This window comes from Barbus barbus (assembly GCF_936440315.1).
Source record: "Barbus barbus genome assembly, chromosome: 4".
NCBI classification, from domain to species: Eukaryota; Metazoa; Chordata; class Actinopteri; order Cypriniformes; family Cyprinidae; genus Barbus; species Barbus barbus.
The window spans coordinates 15825643-15843020 of record NC_136732.1 but is presented as its reverse complement, the minus strand read 5'-3'; the positions used below and the strand labels follow the sequence as shown (position 1 = coordinate 15843020).

At 40.6% G+C, this 17378-nt stretch overlaps 1 protein-coding gene across 4 annotated transcripts in view; it reads right to left on the bottom strand.

The window, feature by feature from the left end:
• Window positions 1-17378, bottom strand: part of LOC306864170 (trinucleotide repeat-containing gene 6A protein-like) — a 37712-nt gene that overhangs the window by 9280 nt on the left and 11054 nt on the right. For all 4 annotated transcript variants that reach the window (XM_079407926.1, XM_079407925.1, XM_079407928.1 and 1 more), the window contains 9 exons: window positions 14671-14988; window positions 13947-13994; window positions 6435-8975; window positions 5370-5579; window positions 5074-5237; window positions 4859-4936; window positions 4685-4736; window positions 4449-4576; window positions 1536-1667 (listed from right to left, as the gene is read on the bottom strand). In XM_079407926.1, coding sequence (XP_079264052.1) covers window positions 1536-1667; window positions 4449-4576; window positions 4685-4736; window positions 4859-4936; window positions 5074-5237; window positions 5370-5579; window positions 6435-8975; window positions 13947-13992 — 3351 coding nt within the window. In that variant the 5' untranslated portion in view covers window positions 13993-13994; window positions 14671-14988. The remainder of the gene's footprint in view (window positions 1-1535; window positions 1668-4448; window positions 4577-4684; window positions 4737-4858; window positions 4937-5073; window positions 5238-5369; window positions 5580-6434; window positions 8976-13946; window positions 13995-14670; window positions 14989-17378) is intronic.

Here is a 17378-nt window from a genome sequence, read left to right as displayed (position 1 = left end):
AAGGCAGCTATAATCGCCTTTTTGGTAACTTCACGCCTTAACTGACCACGACATTTAATGCACGTAGTTTATTTCGAGCTTTGATATGAATTGATACAGGCTATAGCGTGCACCGGTTACCGCGCTTGTTTGACTCGCGCCTGCCGCTGAAGTGAAGCTGGAGCGCGCGTCTGAAACGTCTCCAGATTGATGTGATCGTAAAGACGTTCTCTATGACTGAATAAATGCACTTCTCGTCAAGAAAAAAACAGACAGAAACAGCAGTTATGCGTGGGGTGGCCAACCCTAGGCTCCGCCCCTGCGTTATCGCTGATAAATAATTTTAACTCGTTAAACTGAAAAAATGTATCGCCTGTGTTAACGCGCCAATTTTTACAGCCCTAGTATTCAACTATTAGTATTATATTAATTAAGCAATAAAAAAATTATTTAATATATCAAGTTAATATAAAATTTAGGTAACACTTTATTTTGATAGTCCACTTTAGACATTCTACTAACAGTAAGTAACTTTGCAACTACGTCAACTAGCAGTAATTAGAGTATTAGTAGACTGTCTGCTTAATATCTTCTAACACTTTATTTTGTTGGGTCCACAACATACTGACCATCAGAAACTTTGCAAGTATGTGTCAACTTACTCTACTAACCCTAAACCTAACCTATCAGTCTACTCTGAGAGTTACATTTATTCATTTAGCTGACGCTTTTATCCAAAGCGACTTACAATTGCTATATATGTCAGAGGTCGCACGCCTCTGGAGCAACTAGGGGTTAAGTGTCTTGCTCAGGGACACATTGGTGTCTCACATTGGATTCGAACCCGGGTCTCTCACACCAAAGGCATGTGTCTTATCCACTGCGCCATCGCCACCCCCTACATGTCAGTTAGTTGACATGTAGTTACAAAGTTACTTAAAGTTAGTAGAATGTCTAAAGTGGACTATCAAAAAGTGTAACCAAAATTTATTTTAATATAATATATATTTCTTAGTGCATAAATAGTGGAGGCGCAACAGTGAGAACCTCAATACTTTTAAGTAGGACCGCACAATTAATCTAATTCAAACAAAAACTGTGATATGGTTGTGATTTCATGACAGATATAAAATACGGCACTGTGTTTTTACATGCGAGCAGCTCATGGCCCGGTGTTTTTAGCATTTCAGAGAAACTCAGTTCATAAAACACAGCAAACCTGGGATGAGTTGCATAAGCATAACCACTATGATAAGACCTAGTTGAGAACTAGTCTGACCAACGAGCAGTTAGTCAATGGTAATCAGTCTTTTTGGATTCAAATTATGCCTGTAACTAAAAAAGAAAAATAAGATGACTTGCCTCACTTCTAAGGCCACTAGAGTTTTGAAAATTGCATTTTAAAATAGACATCACAATTTTTCTCAGGAGGAAAAAAAAAAGGCCTGGAGTTACACTATGGAAATTCCCTGATATTTTAAGGGCATTGGGAACCCCGCACACCACACATCTTCATTTTACAGTCAGCTGGGATTTAAAAGCCCAAGTGGCTTTACCTGAGAGGGAAGTAGTGGAGGAGGCACTTGGTTGCGTAGACTGGGTTGAGCGGAGTTCAGAGGTTGTGCTGGAGGCTGCTGGGCATTCCGGCCCTGTGCTGCTGCATTACCGACACCGTACATGTTTACATTCTGTGAAGAAACATAACACCCCACAAGTGAATGAGAATCCGGCAAACCAGTGCATTCACACCTTCAGCACACAGGGAGCAGCATGCACTAACTCACCTGCCTAACAGAGGCAGAGTTTGGATGGCGAGGCAAGCTGCACTGGTTTGGCAGTGCATTATTTGTAGGGGAAAAGCCGATATTCTGCATGGAAGTGATCTGTGAGTTTTGGGACTCCTCTGCTACAGAGCTATCATATACAGGCAGTGAAAGCTGAAGCACAACCACAGGCCAAGCAGAGAGAGGAGCAGAACGCAGAGCACAACAGCAGTGAGGAATTGGACAAAGACCAGAAGGAACACCAGGCCACCAGAGAAAGACACATCAACAGCCACAGAAAAGGAGAGAGAAAGGCTATGTTAGCATCCTCTTTGGCATGTTTTAGCAACTGGAGAGCTTTTTTCAAGTTTAATAAGTTAGGGAGGCAATGGGAAAATTGGGATCAGAAGAAAGACTACGACTACTGAAAGAGTTGCTACTAAATACCCCATGAAATCAGCTTTCCTATTTACTTTTTTTCCCCTAAACAGCCATAAACCATGATTTGCTGAACATATTGGTTATTCTTTATTCTTCTGAGTAGTGTTGTCACGATACTGGAATTTCTAACTTCGATACAATACCTTGAAAAATATCGATACTCGATACCATTTTCGATACCACGGAGAAAAAAACTGCCACAATATTAAGGGGGTAATTTTTTTAATTTAAAGATAAATGTAACAAGTCGAGAACATGCGGTATATTTTACATGAACAAAAAAATGTTTTGAGGTACTGAATTTGTTGATTTATTTATTAATCTTTTATTAATCTTAGTTAAATGTTAATTGAAACTAACGTTTACTAATACATGTACTAATTAAAATCCAAAGTTCTATTTGTTGATATTCTCATTTGCTTCATAACCAAAATATTTCCAGATATAGGGCCCTATGAAATCCGTTTTATTTTTCCCCAAATTCCATTTTATTTTTTTCTACATTCAATTTTTTCCATTTTAATTTGTCTGGATTCCGTTTTTTTCCGTTTTAATTTTTCTGGACTCTTTTTTTTTTAATGGTCAAATTAAATGCTTTTATCTAAAAGCATGTCTAATTCATTAAAATCATGAAAATTATACAATTTAACATTTAATTTATTAAAAGTGTAACAAAAATGACATGTTTAGGGCCGTATGAAATGTTTTATTTTTTTCTCACCTTATGTTTTATTGTTACCAAATTCTGTGTTTTAGCATGTCTATTATTTGAATGCATACAAACTATTTTTATTTATTCTTACAGTAGCCTTATGAAATGTGTTTTCCCCCTCAGAAATTCTGTGTTGTGTATTTAAATTTTACTGGATATCAGATGAAGGCATAAAACAATTTTAATTAATTTATATTTGAATGAATGAAAATTAAACATTTACATTTTTGGCAATTGAAGGGGATTTACTATTAAAATTAAAATATTTTGTGATTATTTCTTTAAAAAAAATTTACAGTAGTAGTAAGTAGTAGTAGTAGTATTATGTACATTCTACTAAATAATAGTAATATAGTTAAACCAAACTTTTATTTTGACGGGTTGCCGTGAATACTTCTAAAGTTGTGTGTGTATGATATGAGGCTAGTTTTACTCAAATTAAATGGTAAAATGCTCGTAAAGTGCCTTTCAGATCAGTTCTGGAGATATTGTTGATGTATTTATGTCCTCATTGAGACGGCAGACGCTGAAATCACCGCGAGCGCCACATTAGTAAACACAACCGCACGTGCAGCACATTCACACAGAGACGCGCAGAACATGCAGGATTCATATTTAAATCCACTTTTGCAGCTTAATATTTACAGATACTAGTCCATATCGCGATTTGATTTAAGTGTAATGACCTACTTTTGATTAATTCATCCAAACTTTGACAAATTCCGTGATATTCCGCGTTAAACTGTAAATTCCGTTTTTATGACTGGATTCCGTGCGCGTTCTCTGCATCGCGGAGATCATAGATCCCTACAGATAGCGCTCCTGCTGTGTTCTTTAACAACCAGAGCAGTCATCTTTCTATTCACTTCACTTTTGCTATTTAACCAGAGCGAAGGAGACGAGTGCGGTCACGTGTGGTGTTTGTCCACGCGCCTTTGGAGAGAAGTGAAAGTGACAGCTCGGAGAGTATCGGTGTATCGATACTTCGGGAAATTAATATTGGTACCGTTCAGATATTTCAGTATCGATATTTATCGAAATATAGATATTTTTGACAACACTACTTCTGAGCATAAAATTTCACATCAATATTTCTGGTATGTTTTTTTGGATTTTTTCCACAAATTTTACTTGTGTATATAAATGGAGCCCCCCCTCAGGAAGACTGAAAAGTTGTTAAAAGATGACAAAATAAGCTTTATATATATATATATATATATATATATATATATATATATATATATATATATATATATATATATATATATATATATATATATATATATATATATATATATATATATATATATATATTAATTATAGCAGATTTTCCAGAGTAAATATCATTATGGACAAAGGGGGACAGAGTAAAAAAAAAAAAAAACGTTGAGATTGGCCGGTCTTGAAGCCACAAGCCTTCAATTTTGATATCATGAGGTCTTTAAGTTGCATTCTCGTCCCATAGAGGGGGCTAAAGTAACTAACAAACAGGAATACAAGACTGGACAAAATTAAGGCTCATTACTGTTATAGCAGGATAGGTAATAACTGACCTTATCCATATAGGGATTACGGTCTATAGGAGAGTCTTTGTGGATCTGGTGGCGTGAAGCAGGATTTTTCCCATACTCTCCGATATTAAGAACATGCTTGTCAACATCAATGCGCTTGTCTGTCATTCCTGCAAAAGATGAGAAGTCATAGATTTTACAAAATCATGCTAATACTCATGGACTCCAACAAACATCACTCAATACAAGCACTGCAGGAACATGTGAATGAGACCTACCTCCAGACATATCCATCTTATTGCTCTTCAGGGAGTCTTCAGCGGAATCTCTCTGTAAAATGACAAAGAAGCGTCAACGTGATATCTAATAACTTTATGCTCCATAAAGGATTTAGGGACACATAATACTTAGTAAAACAGGTTTCACATAAACATAGCAATCATGATCCTTACAGGGTACATGTTGTTGAACTGTTTCACAATCTGATTCATCCATGGAGAATCATCTTGCTTGTTGGGTCCTTTGTTCAGCTAATGGAAAGAAGGGTAGAAAATAAGCAAGCAAGCAAAATGTACACAATTTTATCCTAGCTATTAGATTCAACAGTAAATTCAGTGAATGACACGTTAAGCAGTTCCGCCAGGCTAAATGAGGTCTTAATTATCACCTTTGGAGTCATCTTCTTGTAGGGCCAGTTTCCAGTTTGGTTCACTTCTTGTGATGGATTGTTGTTCCACATGCCTATCTCTACTTCCACTTCCTCCTCCCAGTTGGAGTGCCCTGTCATGGACATCTCCTCTCCACCCCAGTTATCTTGCATAGTTTTGGATCCTAAAAAGCCAAAATCAAAAAAAAAAAAAAAAAAACACAATTTACATTGTAAAAGCTAACAAAACAAAAAGAAATTAAGTCAAAGAAAGAAATCAACGAAAGTTATTTGCCCCAATTCGAGATGGGACGTACCAGACTTGTGGTGTGACTGCTGTCCTATAGCAGCATTGCCCCAGCCACTGCCTCCTGAGTTTTCCCTCACTGACTCTTCCCAGCTGGAACTGGTTTCAACAGGCTTTCCCCAAGCAGACGTGCCATTGTCCACAGTGACAGGTGGAGCAGTATGCTCACCCCAGGTAGAGGACTCCATTTTTTGAGGCCCACCATAGGACTCTCCCCACCCTGTCATAAAAAACGTAATAAATAAAAAACTACGATCAAAGACCAGTATAAAAAATGCTCTATTGTTCTGCACAACAACTAGTGAATGCAACAAATGAGAGGAAATATGTCAGAGCAAACAAGAATCAAAGTGTAATGCATAAGCTACATGGAAAATACCTATACAACTAATTTGCATCTAAAAATATTTAACATACTTAACTGAAATCTATTAACAAAGACAATTCAATTAATATTTACAAATAAACTCCAAAGTGGGATTGGACTGTACTTGCAAACTTTCTAATGGCCCAAATCCGACCCTTGCATAAACATGCTTATGTAAGCTTTGTTTACTCTGAAGTCCTTCTGATGGATCAGCTTACATTTAACCACTGAGTTTTTTGCACTTTCACGATCCAGCATATGCCCTGAATACTTCCTTCAAAAATAGCCCTGTTCATGTGTGCCCTGCTGCTCAAGTTGCTGCCATATGACTGCACCATTGGTCACAATGTAACCCAAGCCTATTTTTCCCTGAGCACAGCTTATCAACAGCCAATTCCAAATGAAGCAGGAACACTATTTGCACATGCACCTTTTTTGTTTGGCAAATAATTAAATTAATGGAAAAAGCTGCACTTCTAGAAAGTATATACATTCCTCTGCACTGCATAAACACATTTATATATAGACACACAGACACAAACACTTGCTCGTAAGTTCAGAGCTTGTCAGTACTGGAAGTATTAGAGGAAAGGGGTGGGAGGAAAAAGCACATCCAGAGAAATTCCAAAGGGATGACTGCATGACTAAAGATAAATATAATGGGTGAGTAATAATTGCAAAGGGACTGCCAAAAAGGAAGACGCCCACCTGAGCTGCAGTTCTTTTCCTTTGGAGGCATGGCGCTTTGGGCTTGAGGGGGCTGAGAAACAGCCATGCCATCCTTCTCTCCAGCAGTGTTCTTGTTCCACATATTTACGTTGCTGTAGTTAAATTTGTTGGGATCTCCCCATGCTGATGTACCATCATCGATCTCCATTCTGCGCCTGATAGATTCAGGCGATGGCTCTTCCCATCCAGTGGATTCTACTTCTTTGGAGGCAGTAGGTATCGGGCCACCCAGCCATCCTGTAGGCTTGTTCTGACCAGGGGCTCCAGTCTGAGAGGTGCTCCCACTCCTGAACGTTCCCATGCTAGAATCTTGGGACTTGCCCCACTCTGAAGAGTTGTTCGGTTTTGCATTGTCGCCCCAGGTGGGGTTGGAGTGGCTTGATTTGATTGGCTCGCCCCAGGTTTGGTTTTGATTGTTGGTCTTGGGTGGCTCTCCCCATCCTCTGGTTGGACCACTCTGGTCAGGAGTGTTGGTTCCTCCGCTGCCTCCCCAGGTGTTGCTTGTCCCACACCGCCCAGGCTCACTCCAGCCTGATCCAGAGCGGTCACTGTCACTGTCCCAGCCACCTGAACTAGACTTCTGGGGCTCTCCCCAATGGTTTCCCTTCGGGCCTTCTCCACCCCATCCCTGCTTTGCCTTCGGCGGATTATTCCAACAGGGGGACTTCTCATCCTTGGTGCCATTCCATGAGGAACCACCCTTGTTCGTTGTAACATCCCATCCACTTTGCCCAACTGAGCCTTTGGTTTCTCCCCAGCCAGTTGAAGGTTTTGTTTCAGTCCACCCAGACACTGAAGAATCGCTACTTTTGTTGGTGCTGGGTCTGTCTCCCCAACCACCTGAGTTAGATGCCTGAGGGGGAGCGCTACCCCAGCCTGTCTGTCCATTTCCTGTCTTTTTATTAGAGCTTGAAGCATCCCACGCAGTGTTCTGGCGGACTGGAGTTTGTCCCCACCCCATGTTGGACAGCACCCTGGGGTCCACGTCGATTCTAGAGAGAGCTGTGTTGATCACGCCCTGCTGATTACCCCTCCTTCGGTTGCCACCACATTGTCCATCCCTCTCACTGTGACCTCCCGAGCTCTCTTCACTTCCTTCACTGCCTGTAGATTTGTTCCATGTACTGCCTTGTGACGCTTGACCGGAGCTCCCTATACCAAGAGCATCATCCTCCAAGGACTTCCATCCATTTGTTCCCTTCCTGCTTCCATTTGTGCTATCATTGGAATGCTGACTGTTGCTGGGCAAAGTGTTCCACTCCCCGTTAGAGACCTTAGTGCCAGTGTTTGAAGAGGATGAGGAAGAGGAAGACGAGGAGGAGGAGGCACTCCCCCAGGGGCGAGGGATCCCAGCTGGGCCCACACCATTGCCTGCTCCCCAAGACATACTTTGTGAGGTAGCGGGCGCTGAATCCCAACCTCCTCCACGACTGCTCATCCCGTTACTGTTATTATTCTTTAAAGAAGCAGCACTCAGAGAGGTGCCAATGGCTCCAGACTGCATTAGAGTTGCATTCACAGTGTCGCACACAGCTTGGCCTTTAGGGACGGGACATTTGTCTCCAGAGTAATTAGTGCCGGGCGGAACACCCCATGCTGTACCATAAGACCCGCTGTTAATTCCCTCACTGTTGCCATGTTGAGAAATGGAAGTGCCATTAGAGACAGGAGAAATAGGGAGCTGAGGGGAGCCCCCTGTACTTATAGGCCAAGCTCGGTGCCCTGGGGGCTGTTCATTCATCTGCATTGAACCTGTAGAGTTTGGTAAACTAGAGGTCATCGTGTTAGTAGTGTTATTTGGTCCATTAAATTCAGTGTTAAGGTTTTGAGGCTGCCCACTTGGAACCTTGTTTGTACCATTGACTTCAGCTTCGGACATATTTTCCTGCAGGCATCCCCAGGACATCTTAGAGTTGATACTCTGCATGCTGGGTGTTTGACCTATGGTGCTTTGTTGAGTGTTGGTGCCACCATTTCCATTCCCCACAGGCCCATGGGGGTTGGGCCCAGTGTTCTGAAGAACGGGCCAGGCACCATGGTTGGCATTTGGGTTCAAAGTGCTTGGAGTTATACCTACATTGGTTGAGGAACCTTGGGTACCCCATGCATTTATTTTGCCATGGCTGCTTTCTGCCAGCTTGCTGCTGGGGCCCTCACCGGAGCCTTGACATGTGCTTAGCATTGAGCCATTGGATATAGCCCAAGGCCCCTTAACACTCCCATTACTGACATTATTGCTGCCATTTGCAACCATGAAATGAGAACCTTGTCTATTGCCATTGTTGTCACCACCAGTGCTCCCAGACACCGTCATACTAAGATTTTTTTCTGACCCAGAGCTGGAGGCAGAGTCAGCATCCATACATTCTGAGGCTAACTCTGAGTCACTACCAGTGATGGAGGGCCAGGGCCCCTTATCTACAATAACTTTTCCCCAGTTGGTGTTTGAGTCGCTGCAAGGTGAGCCAGAGCTCCACGGTGAATTTTCATACGGAGGCTCCAGACCAGCATGTTCCAAACCTGTGAACAAAAACAAAAGGTCAAATCAGTTCAGATGGTAAACACTGAGGAAAAAAAAAATCATGACAAAATTTGGATGTATGTGTGTCACAGTTTGTGCAACAGCTTTGCAAAAGGAGATTGAACAGTAACATAAGAAACTAAGGGACTGAAACATATGAACTTGTATATAAAACAAAAACATACAATCCCTTACCCAATCCTGATTTAGTTACACTGTACTTAGTTAACCTTGTACTTTAAAGTCAATATTAAATGTGTGTTCTGAGTTTGTCACACCACAGAAAAATGTGTTATTAACCACCCAGCCAAATTTGAATGATTAAAAAAAAAAAAAGAAAAAAAGCCAAGTAAATAAAATAAGGTATCAAAATCTTGAAAAAGCAGTATTCTTTGCTCTCAAATGCTGGGGGCATGTCCACTGGAGGCGCTGAAATCACACCCACTCACAGGAAAGCTGCCGTCTCTCTCAAGTCTCTTCCTCTAGCAGATTATTTAATAAGGAGACAGAGCTGTTTTGTAAACGATCGCAACCAGGTTTTATGCTTTTACGTGACGAAGGCATAGCTAGCTAACAAATTGTAGGCTGTAGTAACTAATGGTAATGACAGTAACTTGCGATTGAGCCATGAACCACTGATGCTAATGTGCTCTAGTTATTGGGTGCGTTCGATTTGAAGCAGCGCTGCAGAACGATCAGTGTATGACATCAAAGAACCATGAGAGCGTTTTGAAAGCATCAGGAGCGTCTGCTCTCTGTAGCTCTCACTGTATTTTGATGTCACACACGGTCGGTCTGCAGCGCTGCTTCAAGTCGAACACGTGTCTTATAGTGTTGGGAAAGGGGCCGTGCTCTGTGGCTCGATAGAAAATGAGAATGTGACGTAACGCCATGTTGAGTACTGGGAAACTGCTTTGTTTATCCGCCATATTTGCAGGATAGCGCTGCCTTTCCGCTATTGAGTTTAGGGCGGTAACTTATTTGATTTTTTTTTTTTTTTGTCGTGATTGTGAAAAATGTCAACATTGTATGTCATTCATGCTGCATCGAGAATTGCAATAGTAACTCATATCATCGTTCTGAGAGAAAACAGGATAAAACGGTATGTTTTTTCAACTTTTTTTCTGTGTAAAAACACCAAAGGAAGCAGGTCGCGGAGAAGACTGCGATCGTCCAGCGGGCGACACTGTTTTCACGGTAATAAGATCAACATTTTTTATGAAATTCTACAAAACCTAAAGAGAAAAAAAAATCTAATTATCATGCAGTGCGATAAATTAGCTTCTCTTCCCTGCAAACGATACAACGAAGAATGAGTAATTGTTTAACTTAAAGGCAAAAACAAAACAAAAGATAAGCAGTTCTCCGTATATAACCATGGTAAAAGTAACCATGGAAACTGACCGCGTATCCTGCTAATATGGCAGCGCCTTCCCAAAATGCACGCGGAGTGAAAAGAATGTGACGTAACTCCTCATTCTCTATTGCGTCATTGAGTCATGATGTAGCCCCACCCAAAAAATCCTGATCACGAAAATGGTGAGAAACTGTTTAACGGTCTAACTCCAAAATTAAGTACAACATAGTTCAGTCTTTGTAACATGTTTCAGCAATGCATTTCTAACATTTATAATGTGTTTACAAACAATTCTCAGAATTGACTTTACACGGACTTTAACAATGATTAACTGTAAAACATCCAGTGCAAATAAAACAATTCTAAAACAAAAGCCAAATGCTGTACATAAACAATACCCTAGAAATATTACATTTTTTTAACAGAATTTGTAATAACTTGCCCATTTATGGATTATGCAACAATGGCTAACTGCCCATAGGCCCCGTCTCTGTCCTGCTGAGAGGTGTCTCACTCAAGCCAGAGTGAAACAGTAGTAGAGCTGCCACCATTTTGTAGCAGCAGCATGATAATGCCACATGCCAGGATAGAGGAGGGAAAGATAGAAGACTGCTTACAGCAACACTAAGTGTGAAGCGTCTCTGCAAGTTCACTGATTTTACGTAGATGTGGCAAGTGTGGCAGCACTAAACTAACAATAACGCAACTGCTGTGTTCCTTGAAATAAATTTTCTACTCTTGCTTTCATATTTTTCTGCAAGATGGCTGCCAAGCTTCCTTGAGCACTGTTCTCTTGCCAAGTCTGAGACTTTCTCCTTGGCTGTGTTACCAAGAGATATGGGAAGACAAAGAAACACAGACAGTCTCACTGCTGGTCTCGAGTAAACTGTTTGTTTAAGATGTGCACGAGTACTCGATTAATCGATTACTCGAACGCATCAGCGACGATCGAGCATGAAAACGATGATCGATTGCCTCTAAAAATGCATTTAAAAAAATTTAACTACTTTCATTCTTTCTGATTGGTTATGCTGGTATTTGGGCGGTAGTCTGATATTTGATTGGTTATGCTGGTATTTGGGCGGTAGTCTGATATTTGATTGGTTATGGCTGCGAGAAGTTGCGGTCTAGAGACAAGACCGGCACACAGAGCGAATATGGCTTCTAAAGTACGCAGCGATGTCTGGCAACACTTTGAAAAACTTGACGAAAAAACAGTCAAGTGTAAGATGTGCAGCGCCACACTCGTCTACAACTCCACAACAAGTTCAATGCGTTACCATCTTGCACATAAACACAAAAAAGCAGATGATGCCGATGCCACTACCAGCAGTCAGACGAGCATAAGAGATTTCACCATCAGACAGAAATGCGACACAGGCAGGGCAGAGATGATGACGCAGAAAGAAATGAAATGACAGCAGAAGACTTGCTGCCTATTAGTTTTGTTGAAGGTGAAGGTTTTAAACGTTTAATGAATTACGTTGAGCCCCACTATACTGTCCCATCGCGCAAAACGGTCACTGCAGCGCGGGTGGCTATAACTACGGACTCGTGGACCTCGCTAACCACTGAATCGTATATGACACTAACCTGTCATTACATAAATGAATGGAAAATTCACACAAGGTTTTGAGGAAAGACAACTTCTGTGCCTGCTGAGCGCGTTTTTTCCACCGCCGGTCTAATTGTAAATAGACTCCGCACTCGGCTTTCATCTGAGCACGTAGACCGACTGATCTTTTTGAATAAAAATATGTAGTCCTTATGTTAAGTTTTATTAGCCATGCATGGTCAAATATTCAGGCTGTTTTTGTTTTAAGTTTAAGCAGCATAGTTAAATTATGCCAGCTTTATTTTATTTACCTTTACCAACTGATCATTTTGAAAGAAATGTTATGTTACCTAATCTTTAAGTTTTATAGCTGTGGCAAAAATATTCAGGCTATTTTTACTTTAAGTTTACGCTGCCAAATTATGCTGGCTTCTAATTTTCGTTAGTCATTTGGTGAAGTTGTATTAAACTTTATTTTTGCAAACCTTTTACAAAAAAACTTTTTTGATCCACAGCTGTTGTGATGCTGCTGAAGTAAAATATTGTTTTGTTAAAAATAACAGTTGAATAAAATAACTGAAAAGCAGAGTAGCCTATCATGTGTGTTTTATTTGTTTTATAAAACATAGAAAAAGGTAGGTTATCTTTTTAAAAACTGATCCAAAATATTTATACAAATAATAAGACACACACAGGGATGGGGATAATACTGTAAAATAACTTTGTGTTTTTTTTTTTTGTTTTTTTTGCGGTTGCAAAGTTGCCGTTGTTTTAAAGCGCCCTGAAACAGGAGAAGCGCATCCACTACTTTCTGGTTGGCACGTAGTTCAAGCTCACATGTATTTTGTGTAGATAAATACAATTTGTAATATAACATTTACATATTGTGTATCTAGGCTATGTGATTAATTTTATATACAATGCGTCATGTAGAAAAAGCGCTTCAGCTTCACCTCATGCTGTTATTTCTTTTAAATGTTTACTGTATTAACCACTATTGATGGTGATTTTTAATAATCTGTGTTAATTTAATTATTTTCTGAATCCTGTCATAGTTTTATCAACAACGTTTTTATCAGGGCTTTAATTAAAATATTTTAATTGTCGCTATGACGCACACGCCCCGCCCCTTGCTTAAGCTCCACCCCCGATTAATCGAGTACTCGTTTCTCAAACCTGTGGATTACTCGAAATGAAATATGATCAGAAATGCCCATCCCTATTTAAAAGTGACTCAATAAATTGGGAGATTCTGTTGAAGGTCACTGAGGTAAAGGAAAATTACAGTTACATTACATTTCGATCTAGTATTTCATCTCTCCAGGCGAGACAGAAAGAGTTGTCAAGCAAGAAGAGACTTGCAGACTCCAAGGAGATAGGACAACGGAAATTGTCATCACGTCATTCCAAAATTAACTCCCTTTCTTCTGTTGAACGCAAAAGATATTTTGTCCATATAATTTAAGTCAATGGTGTCCAAAACAACCTTGGACACCACTGACTCCCTTTGTATGAAGAAAAAAAAAAAAAAAAAGGATTTTTTTTCCCTTTGCATTCAACTAAAGAAAGTCACTGATACAAGTTTGGAATGATGAGCGTCAGTAAATCATGACAGATTTTTCATTCTTTGATTAACTATTCATATAAGTAGGCTTGCTCTGTGTTATGGGCAATGTGTACGATCGCTGACTAGCATTGTAAAACTAATTCAGAAAAGTGAGAACTTTGTACCAGTTGGCAGCACTACTGCTCTGGCCTCTCATAAAACAAGGAAAAACACAGATTTGGCAGGAAAAAAAAAAAAATGGAAAAGTCAGTCAACCTATGCCAAGACATTATGATAAATTTCTTGCAAAACACTGTAGAGCAACTGGTTAAATTTAGATAATCAAAATTACTTAATGACACCATTAAGCATGCACCACAGAGCTAGACAACAACTTGTAATCTGCCTAAATACGCACAGCCAAACAGGACTTCAGGTGACTTTTGGACTTGACACACTAAACAAGAATGGTAAACAACAGCACATGGTAAGGAAAAATAAATGTGAGTCACCTGTTTGGTTAGGGGAGTGGCTGACGGAATCCCGAATGGGAGCCATGCCTACAAAACAAAGTGCAACATCATGAGTAAAACCAGCTACAGTACATGAAGCCACAAAATAGGTCTCAACACCAATAAAACGGCCACATGCTAAGACCATGCAGCAAACATAAATCACTTATTACTACAGCTATGACCTAAGAATTTCAATTCAACAAAATGAAAACAGTAGAATGTAAACAAGGATCAAGATCTTTCATTAGAAGACATGCTACTTTTACATGAGTGACTCCATTATCTTGACTGTACTGAAATGGCAACCACTGGCAAAAATAATGGCTTTCATTACATTACTTCAGATTTTTTCTAAAAAAAGGGACTGGGGACATAAATTATTATTTTTAAAGCTTTGACCAGGTTCTCATTTTGGAAATATATGGGAGAACTAACATAGTCAATCAGACAATGCTTACAATCTTAAAATGATACTGGTAAATTTTAGACCCAACTACTAAAAAAGAAAAAGAAAAAAAAGAAAAAGAAAGATACATTTTGGTATTTAGTTGGGGGGAAAAAGTACCCCATGAACACGCATATCTGTCCTTGTATGTTTACTTAACATGCCTGAAACACCTCTGCCTATCAGCAATGGCTAATTTTAAACATACATATATATGGATCTCAGCACACCTGGCTGATCCATAACCCACAAGGTCATTACTCAGAGCACCAGTACCTGAGATGTGGCTTTGGGCACAGTGTAGGACAGATCTCTCAGTCGTAAGCTCCCCTGGCTGGCTAGAGTTGAGCTGCACTTGAGTTCCCAGGGTGGCAGCGAGGACCGTGAGGGATTGCCCACGCTTCAACAGCTGTTTCTGTTTGTGCTGACAGAGATGTGGCGGAACTTCACAGAGCGGGTACCGAGGCAGGGCTTAGGGCTGGCCGCTGGCTGGGGCCCTCTTGGCATTGCTGATGGCGCAGGTTACAGTGGAGGTGCTGCTGTTCTAATTGGCAGACTGAGGCTGGCTGAAACTGGACTTGATATGTTCTAGCACTGAAATCAAAATAATAACAGGCATTTAAAACATATTTCCCCATTACTCAGTGGTGGGCCATCAGGGCCCGCAAAGCCTTCTCTGCTGGTCTAAACACCATCAGAATCACTGACTTAGTTTTAATAAATTTTTCCATGAATCTGTATTAAATTATTTCTAATAGTCTATTCTCTTCATTTCATTGCTTTTCTCTTGGTTGCGCTGCTTTCAGTAGTGTACGTTTATATTAGAGCTTTTATCCAATCATATTTCAGCAATCGTGTTGCCAGGGTCAAAGAAATCTGCCTAAGGCCTTCAGAATAAACAGTGCAGGTGTCTGTAGCTTAAAATCAATGGCAATGAAACCGTTGTTTTAACCAATCAGATTTCGAGTTTGCAGCACCAGGGCCATCTAGCAGGCTTACAATAGCATCAGTATTTTCTTGTCCTTTGATTGGTCAGAGCGCACAAAGCTAGCAAACAGCATCACCGTGGAGTTAAATTGTTACGTCAAATTTAAAATGCATGTAATCGCCTTATTTGTTTTATACCAATGTTATCTATAAGGTATAAATACGTCTGAGTTGTTAAATGTGAAGTGACATTCAGCCAAGTATGGTGACCCATACTCGGAATTCGTGCTCTGCATTTAACCCATCCAACGTGCACACACACAGCAGTGAACACACACACACCGTGAACACACACCCGGAGCAGTGGGCAGCCATTTTATGCTGCAGCGCCCGGGGAGCAGTTGGGGGTTCGGTGCCTTGCTCAAGGGCACCTCAGTCATGGTATTGAAGGTGGAGAGAGCGCTGTACATTCACTCCCCCCACCTACAATCCCTGCCGGCCCGAGACTCGAACCCGCAACCTTTGGATCACGAGTCCAACTCTCTAACCATTAGGCCACGACTTCCCCTCAAATGTCTGTAAGAACATCGGGTGGACTCTATTGGTTTCATTTTGTCAGGTTAATGCCTCAGCTAGAGATGATGTGTTGCGCAGCTGCGGCAACTAGTTGAATTGTGTTAATTGGGTTTCTCGCTTTAGTAATAGCATTCATTCTCGCTATGCAAGATACCTGTCTGTGATGCAATGCCCTGTTACACTGCATTTCTGTGTAATAGTTATGGTTTCTATAGCCGTGGCATCATTATGATGGTATTAAGATGTGGATTAATTCATGTAGGATGCCATTGAAGGCCTAGGTATAAAATGCACAGCCCGCCACTGCCACTACTGGATTACCACTTACTACAATAACATTTGGTACCCTACGTGCGAAACTCTGTGCATGTCAGTTTTCTTTGTGGAATTTTTCCACATCCGGAGATGTAAAAAAACATCCCAAAAGTAGTAAACTTAATCTCGTTAGAAACTAACCTAATTTTAAACTGAAGGCCAATAATCTAAATAAAATAGGACTGGGATTAAGTTTAATTTTATGGCACTTTTCCACTGCGTGGTACGACTCGGCACGGTTCAGAACGGCATGGCTCAGGTCGGCTTGGTTTGTGTTTCCACTGCAGTTTAGTACCGCTTTAGAGTGGGTGGGATCATTCAAGTGTCGTTATAGTTGCACCGCCTCTACTGCCATGACTCCTGAAAAACTTTTAATTCCGCGTTGCTCCATCACGCTCCCGCTGGAGCCGCTCCTCAGCTATCAACGAGAGGAACGTCTGTACTTCCTCAACAGACATTTATTGGTTGTTAAAAGAAAGGTTCATTCATTTAGAACAGTTGCATTCGATCCTTCGCTGGCTGTGCCGATTTAAATCTAGCGGGTCGGTCATGTCTAGTGCCGCAAGTTCAATGACGCAGGCAGTGACGATTTTCTCCAGCCAATCAGTGATCAGCGGAGTTTACACGTCACGTTTTGGTAACAGTACGGCTCGCTTGGAACCTCGGCCGAGGTGGTACTAAAAATAGTACCAGGTACTGTATCCAGTGGAAAACACCCCAAAAGTGCGCTGTACTGAACTGTACCGTGCCGTACCATGCAGTGGAAAAGCGCCATTATAGAACATATAGAGCTATTCCAATAATATTCATGGTTACCATGTTAAATCCACAGGAGAGGCCCCCCTCTACATCGTGTCCAAAATTTGCCTCAATTATTCAAGCAAACTCGAAACTTTGAAAAATGCTAACATAGTACAGTCTTGTGACTGCCATCACACAAATAGGACAGTTGCTGTCACAGTCTAGAAGAATATTAATATAATCTTGCACAATTATCAGAAACTGCTTAAGACAGTAGGTTGTAAAATGCAGTGAAAAAGTCAATCCCAGAGTCATAGTCCATGTAAACAATCGTTGATATGGGTCACAAATTCTGGCCTCACTAAAACAATATTCTCATTGAGAAATGTCCACAAAAAAACGAAAAAAAAAAAAAAAAACAAAGA